Raw genomic sequence first — 8475 nt, forward strand, 5'->3', positions numbered from 1 at the left:
CGGAGTTTGGTATTTTTGCTGTTTTTTCTGATCTTATAATTATTGACTTTGAACTTACGGTCATTAAATTCTCTTAAACTCTTAAATCTATACGTTGTGTCTTTTTGCTGGAAGGGAGGTATATATTCCCTGGCAGTTTGTTCATTTTATTTTTGCCGATAAACCACAGTCCTAGGTTAAGAGAGGTTTGCCGCCTTCTAACATGTTAAACCCCGACATGTGATTAATATTTCAAATGTGTATTTATAATAAGATTTGAAACGTAACAACTGTTTAAGAGAAGGATTACATAAAAATTCTTAAATAGAAAAAAGGGATGAGTTAATACACACATAATTCCAGAAAAAATGTTCCAAAGCATAACATGTTTAAAATGAATTATTCACTGGGTTGATGCTGCTGCTCGTTCCCTATAAGACCCCAAAGTTATCATTAACTCAGTAGTCTGTTTTTAAATTGTCCACTTTCAAGTTTGTAAATTATTAAAACAAAACTAAGGTTTAAAGTGCGTCAGGTAAAAGTTGGTCTTTGATGGATTCAGATATTATTGTAAGGTCCTCTTTTGTCAAATATTTCTCCGAATGTTTCGTTCTTTTATGTATCCTAAGCTTTTAAATACTCTGCTTGGAGCGTTCCTGGAAAATTATATCATGACCAGCGCTTCCAAATTATCGAATTGTTTTATAATGTTTTACAGAACTAATTGAAATAGATCTTCAACTTTAAATAGAATGGATAGGTTAACAAACGAGTATGATTGACGAAACCGCATTGCAGAATACATTTTCTACTGGAACTCATTTTTTAACAATATGTCTTAGGTTGTTTTATATAGTCTTATTGAGTGTTGAATTATGACTTGAATTTAAACCGAAAACAGTACATTGCATGTTATCATACAAGCTCCTGGAACTATCGACCTAGGAAAAGTAGGGTTTTCTACATATTGAATAACAAAAAGAATCATTGAAAATTATCTAGAAAAAAATACTTTTTTAGAACGAAAACAAACTGTTTTAGCCATTATATCAACGATATCAATAATATTGATCATTGATATATAACGCTTTGAAAGAACACAAACTACTGCAAATGTGTACATAATATAGATAAATATTTAATAAAACAAGTATTTCTTACTAAGCCACTTCAATACTAGTTTGCATGTGTCATTTTAATGCCATTAAACAAATGTTTTTTACAAATGTTTTAACTACATTCCTGTAACTACCTTAATCCACTGTAGAACTTTGAACACATCTGCATATACGCCGGGAAGATTTGGTTCTGAAAAAAAAACTTGTTTTGTGTCATCGATAAAACAATATGTGTCACGTTTGATAATTGAACTATTTGCTGAAGAAATTATGCGTTGTTAATGACCTTTTCGAGTTTATATATGTTATAGTTGTCTCGTTTTTCGTCAATATTTGTTCACTATTTTTTAGCTTAAGTTAAATGTGTAAATATGCAATCCTAATTAATAGGAAACGGCCATGGTAGATCTTAAACCACACATTCACTGACTATAAAAAGTTGATTCTATTCTATGATTGTTTATTCAACATATATGTAATACATGAAAACCAGAAAACGTTCATATTCAGTTTATATCGTTATTGACAGAAATTTTCCTCTGATCTCACAGACCGATCACTTCCTTTCTCAGCACAGTAGTGTGATGTAACAATTATCGCTAGAAACGAAGGGCGCACATATCGTTGTCAATGAAATTTACAACATCGTCATAGGTAGAATACCGATAAACAGATTACCGTACCGGCTCAAGGTAGAAAATCAATTTTCCTGAGATTGATTGATTGATTGTTGTTTGCTTAACGTCCAGTGGAATATTGGTGAGATGACCAACGATAATCTATAAGTCACTTAAAGAAGAATATGATATAAAGATCTTATTTGTTTTTCTGTATAGTATTTTCTGAATTGCCGTTTGTTTGTTTTTGTTTTTTTTTGCCTAGTGTTGTCTGTCATTGTTCAACGAGGTATCACATTGAACCCTTGATATCTTCATTTTCTTATCAAAATATTTTCGTCGAGTTTAGTAAATTCAACATAACTATATTTTTTCTTTAACCTTGTTTAACATTATTATTATTAACTGTTTTTCCTTATTTCATAAAAGCAAAATTAACTGTTTATAGAAAAATAAATTCATACATCTGAAACATAATTGAACAGACTTACTTGCACAGTCAATGCCCCAAGAAACTATACCCTGAAGTCTGTATTTACCCCCTTCAAGACACATTAATGGACCACCGCTGTCTCCCTTAAATATAAAATTAATTATATTAGAGCAAATAAGCAAACACGCATCTACATGTCAATAAACTTATCATAGATACCAGGACTAGATTTAATATATACGCCAGACGCGCGTTTCGTCTACAAAAGACTCATCAGTGACACTCGAATTCAAAACAAGTTTTAAAAAAAGCCAAATAAAGTACGAAGTTGAAGATGATACGTTTCATCGAATCATTCGAAACACTTCTTCCACTTAGCATATATTAAGATTCATCATAAGCTTAGAATCTTTGCTTCTCAATGCACTCCAAGTTTGCAATTAAGTAAAGGATTAGTATTTCAAATGAAAAGTTTTGCAAGCAGTTAATTTATACTTTTGGCTTTATCACAGAAATGCTGACTATTAAGCTGTGCATCTCGTTCATGTGAGCTCTTATTTTTAGTTGGTTTTGTTTTTTGTCATAGTCGTTAAATCGGCTATTCCAAGTTTATAATATGTATTGATTTGGGATATGTTATTCTCAAACATCACTGAGGACATATCAATTGTAGAACTGCTCATTTGCATTTAATGTAGTTCCATTTGTGTCGTTTATGCCATTCTATTTTTTGTATAAAATATAATGATTTTTTTTTCCAAATGTAATCAATTTTAATTCTGTGTATAATTAAAAAAGTATTGTTTCAGTATCTGATAAATAAAGGCAACAGTAGTAAAGTCATAAATCGATTGAGAGAAAAGAAATCCGGGTAACAAACTAATATCGAGGGAAACACATCAACTATAAGAGGAAAACAACAAAACAACAGAAACACTAAAGTGCGATAAAAAAACAATCGACAATGCATCACACACAGAAATTAACTATCAGAAAACAACAGCCATTTTCCTGACTTGGTACAGGCCATATTAAGCAAAAATGGTGGGTTGAACCTGATTTTGTGTCTAGCCAAACCTCGCGCGTTTATGGCGATGTTAAATATAACATTAAAAGAACTGATAAGTTAATACCTGACAGGCATCATTTAAGCCTTCTTTGAAACCTCCACAAAACATATAGTCTGTTATATCTCCTTTCAAGTTTGACGTGCTATTACAGGTTTGAGTGTCTTCTATTGGCATCGGGGTCTGTTTGAGAATGTCAGCATTACCAGTCCCTGTTGAAAAAGAAATAAGTAATATGTGTTTTCAATTTTTAGCTTTGTATGATAGAGCATTTGATGTAATAATATCTTATTTCCCACTGAACTGGTGTAAGATTTATTAAAGGTAAAAGAAAAAGTCAATGCTTTCTAGCCCCTTACTCTTTTACTGAACTATGTTTGAATTTCTTATTGAAAAAAGTAAAGCAAAACATCAGTAATTAACGCACATTACAGGACAATTATTCTATAAATATTAATAAACGTTTCATCAAATGTCATGTCGTGGGGGTCGTGTTGTTTATTCTTTAGTTTTCTATGTTGTGTCATGTGTGTTGTTGTCTGTTTGTCTTTTTCATTTTTAGCCATGGCGTTGTCAGTTTGTTTTAGATTTATGAGTTTGACTGTCCCTTTTGTATCTTTCGTCCCTCTTTCATCACAATACATATGCGCATCTCAGGACAGCAAATTGGTATAGTCAAATTACAAAAATACCGGACTAAGAGGAAAATTCAAAACTGAAAGTCCCTGATCAAAATGCAACATCAAAAGCTCAAACACATGAAACGGATGGATAAAAACTGTTATATATAACAAAAATACAAAATATACCAAAGCACAATAACACAATGACAGGGTGTATATGTACAGAGCCACGTCAAATGTATATCATCTACTCATCTAAAACAGACGAAAAAGTAAAAGTAATATTAATGAAGACAATTAAATGAATACTTTTACACGTAATTAAGATAATAAACAACGTCAATACCCGGAATCTCTACTTCAAGACCATCGTGTATTATTTGTGAATTTGATACGGAATATTTCTCAACAAGGTCTTGAAACCTTCCGATGAATATTTTTAGATAAAGGACGATACATTCTTAGACATACATCTGTCTTATCAACTTTCTACTCAGACACTACTATTGATAACAGCTGTTATATTTTACAAAATTTAGTCCTGGTATCTATGACGAGTTTATTGACTTGTAAAAGGCATTTCCTTTTCTTTTTTTCTTTTTTGTTTATTTGTTTGCTGGTATATAATTTCATTTGATTTTCACATTTTTAGAGGTACATAAAGTACCGGTACCTTGTCCCGGCCTCATTAACGTTAGAATTAGGAGATAAATGTATTGTATTTTAAGCTCCGACGGCATCAATTGGGGATTTGATGGTCGCAAATTAAGTTTACTGGCGACGCGTTAGCGGAGACAGTAAACGGGTATTTGCGACCATCAAATCCCAAATTCATGCCGTCGGAGCTTAAAATACAATATTGTTATCTCCATTCTAATGAAACTGACAGAAAACAACGTTAAAACATGTATTTAAAATCTGTCATATGCCGTCTGCGCTTGCGCGTACGTCCCATAGCATCAATTGTCAATTGATGCCATGTAAGAAAGTGACGTTATCCAATCAAAATGAACGTTACAAACGTTGTTGCATTAGAATATAGCATATTGGTGGTAAGTTTAATTTGAAATCTGTGTCATTTGTTCTCTAGTGGAGAGTTGTCTCACTGGCATATATATATACCACATCTGCTTTTTTATATTTAGTACAACATATATATATATATAATAATTCAGCTAATAATAAAACGAAGCTGGATAAAATGAAGATATTGTGCACTAACAAGTACTAACCTTACCACTGATATGCTTTATACTAACGTTAACGAGGCCGGGATAAGGTATCGGTACTTTATGTATCTCTAACAAATGTAAAATTCAAATAAAATAATATAACAATCAAATAAATAAAATAAAATAAAAAAAAATATATATATCATAGTTAAATTGGTACAGTTTTAGCCGTAAAAGTTGTTCCTATGGGAAATTGCATTGCAGATATTTACAAAAAAGCAACCTAAAATATTGATGACATTACCTTGTGTTGAGCCCCATCCAACAACGGCACAATTGTCTCCCTTTCTTGGATGTCGTTCTGGTAAACACACTGGACGGACATAATTATTAAAGACAAATGGAGTATTAACTTCTAGAATTGTAATATCACGATCAAGAATGTTAGTCGTTGGGTTAAATAATGGAGATTTCTTTTTAATCAAACGTATTTGATCACTACTTTCTGATCTGTCTTTATAATGACTTCCTGCTTTTATTTGCCAATTTTTTATGTCACTTTCACTGAAATGCAAACATTGACTTTGTTATGAAGTAAATTTAAACAAATAGTGAAATAAATAAGAATATGCGATGTGTTTTCGACTTCGGGTGTTTGCGTTTTTTGTCCTATGAAATATGAAAGGGGAAAACACGAAATGACCTCAACCGGCCACAATACTATTACTTTAATATTGTTAACCCATTTTAAACTTGGAATCAATCCTCATATATAATACAAATATAAAATTAAAATATATTATTACATTTTAAATAGTTTTTTTAAGTTTTTAGCAAAGGTGATTTGGACAGGTTCGCACATATAGCAAGGTATCTTTTCAGGTTTGGGCAATATTGTTTTATGATCGTTTACATGCTGATCTCTTTCTGTTGCATTTATGTTGGTCTTAAGCAGCAGTTTGAAAATTCCAACTTTTTCTTGTTCTTTAACATCTATTGCGTTGGTATGTTGTAGCTACACATTTGCAGACATATTAAAAAATAAAATAGTCTATTTTGAACCTGAGATCACCCCTAGTTTTTTGTGGGGTTAGTTTTGTTTATTCTTTAGTTTTCTATGTTTTGTCATGTGTACTATTGTTTTTCTGTTTGTCTTTTTCATTTTTAGCCATGGCGTTGTCAGTTTGTTTTAGATTCATGAGTTTGACTGTCCCTTTGGTATCTTTCGTCCCTCTTTTGAAGAAGCCCAAATTCACAAAATGAAATATTTATAAGTAAAATGTATACGTGTCGTCTATTGGTATTTTTTATGGTTATTTTAAAAACTCTAAGATTACAATTTGATAAAATAAATTCTTTAGCGCTCAGTCATTTAAACAAAATTAAATGAAATAAGTCATCTCAAACTACTATAGCCACCAGAAAAACAACGATTTCTACCCATACCGATAATTCTTATATTTATAAATTCCTAACCTCAAAAAGCAGTGGGAAGCAGTTATCACGAATCTTGAATTAAGTATGGCCCCACCACATTCATGAGTGAAGTTACTGTTTTTATCGTATCTTAAGAGTAACTGTACTGCCCATGGCCAACTATGAGGCTGAGCTCTGCATCCACCAACAATTCTTAGTCGTCGACAATTTGCTAATTGTGCAACTACGTGTGGAACACCACATTGTACTTCCGGGCCTAGTAAATATAAGATTTCACAACAAAATACATATATTTTGAAAATCAAAAAATATAATTGCTCCATATATTATTCTGTTGGGCGTAAGCATTCATATTTATAATTTATGTCATTTTTTAGAATTACGGCTACATACTTCTAACATTAAGTTGAAATCAACAGAAAACACTGCATGACTAACCTCATTTTGATATTTTGACATTGATATATAGATTTAGATATTAACAAGTGCCACACCAAAAATTTTGCTTTTTAACAAAATGTTTATGAACGTATCTTTTCAGTCTAAAGTTATATCTGCAAAAAAAAATATTTAAAAAACTGCAATAATTTGCACGTACTACCATTGATTGAACAAACGAGAGCCGATCCAAGTTCTACCGTTTTGACCCTTTGATTGCGTCTTTGTAAGTCGTTTTTCTTATAAATTATTGGTATGACAGGAGGGTAAGACAGAATGTCGTAAATATACTTTCTTTTTTTTTAAGATGCGAGTGATATTTGCCCTTAACTATATATGTATGTTTTTATATCTTTTTTGATTGTCCTTACACAGATCAATGCGAGTAGTTTGACCTTTTGTGATTGTTGTCTTAATTCCCGAATTATATTTCCTAAAAACGCATTTGATATCATTTCTAAATTGATATCTACTTACAATTTCTCTCATCACTCCCATCCTCACAGTCATCGTTTTTGTCACACTGCAAGGTTTTTAATATGCATGTTTTACTGATCTCACATTCAAACTCATTAGATTTACATCCGCCTAAAAAGGTTAATAAAGATTATGGCGTTTAATATTTATTTTAAATTTGTTTGGTTAAATAATTAATACTTTACTTTTCTTTATATTGACATTATTAAATATATGAGTCAATTCTTTTCATTGTTTTTACCGTTCATTCTAATGCTGTGGTGTTTCAACATTTCATTTCCCATAGTTAGTGTATTGTTGGGTACTCATCAAACATGTAAAATGCGCCACATTCTTGTCAATATGCCTGTTCAAAGCCAACATCCTGTAGTAAAATAGATCTGAAATTTGAAAGTCTTATTGTATTTTGTACTGCTTTTCCTCCTTTTGAATATTCAGAAATTTTAAATTTTAAAGAAAAATCACTGAAAATGTCGGCTCTTATAGAAACAGCGTTGTAAAATAAGCTACTATTATAATTTTACTTCTCACTGGCGTCCATACACAGGCTAAAATTTCGTAATATTGAAAACATCTAGACCGTACAATACAACTTATGGAGCTTTTATTTTATTAGATTATGATGGAAGGTAAAAAATAAAAAACAAACAGTATTACCCGCTTTTCCAATCCATCTGCCATCAACATCAAGTTCCGTAAAACACAAAGAAGTTTTAAAAATATGTGAAAGATAGCCATTGATCATGTTCTCAAATAAGAACAGGCATATTAATATGTAGCTGAGTCAAACTTTCAGTACGCTACCTAGTCTTATATTGTGTCAAGCGTAACAACAAAACGTAATTAAAGTAAAAATGTAAAGTACGTTAGATAAAAAAATTACTATCCGATATGACATTGGAATCACAGATGATAGATAAACCAGTGTTGTATCTTCTATTTATTCATTATTGTGTGTCTGTGTATTAGCCGTTACCAGTCATTTGCTTTAGATTGATGCAAGTCGTTTTATGTTAGGAATAAACGTTAGGAACAAACGATATACGATATGATCTAGTATCTGGTGTTATTGTTTTTAATGAAAACTTACAATCTATTTCGTCGCTTCCATCTG

The 8475-nt window shown here is 31.3% G+C and overlaps 1 protein-coding gene across 1 annotated transcript; it reads right to left on the minus strand.

The window, feature by feature from the left end:
- Nucleotides 1-1111: 1111 nt before the first annotated feature.
- LOC143066404 (transmembrane protease serine 5-like) lies at nucleotides 1112-5426 on the minus strand. Its single transcript, XM_076239341.1, has 4 exons — nucleotides 5314-5426; nucleotides 3281-3426; nucleotides 2206-2290; nucleotides 1112-1287 (listed from the first exon to the last, which is right to left on the minus strand). The coding sequence occupies exons 2-4, from the start codon at nucleotides 3389-3391 to the stop codon at nucleotides 1214-1216; spliced, it is 270 nt and encodes an 89-aa protein (XP_076095456.1). The 5' UTR covers nucleotides 3392-3426; nucleotides 5314-5426; the 3' UTR covers nucleotides 1112-1213.
- Nucleotides 5427-8475: the final 3049 nt, after the last annotated feature.

This window comes from Mytilus galloprovincialis, chromosome 3, assembly GCF_965363235.1.
Source record: "Mytilus galloprovincialis chromosome 3, xbMytGall1.hap1.1, whole genome shotgun sequence".
NCBI classification, from domain to species: domain Eukaryota; kingdom Metazoa; phylum Mollusca; class Bivalvia; order Mytilida; family Mytilidae; genus Mytilus; species Mytilus galloprovincialis.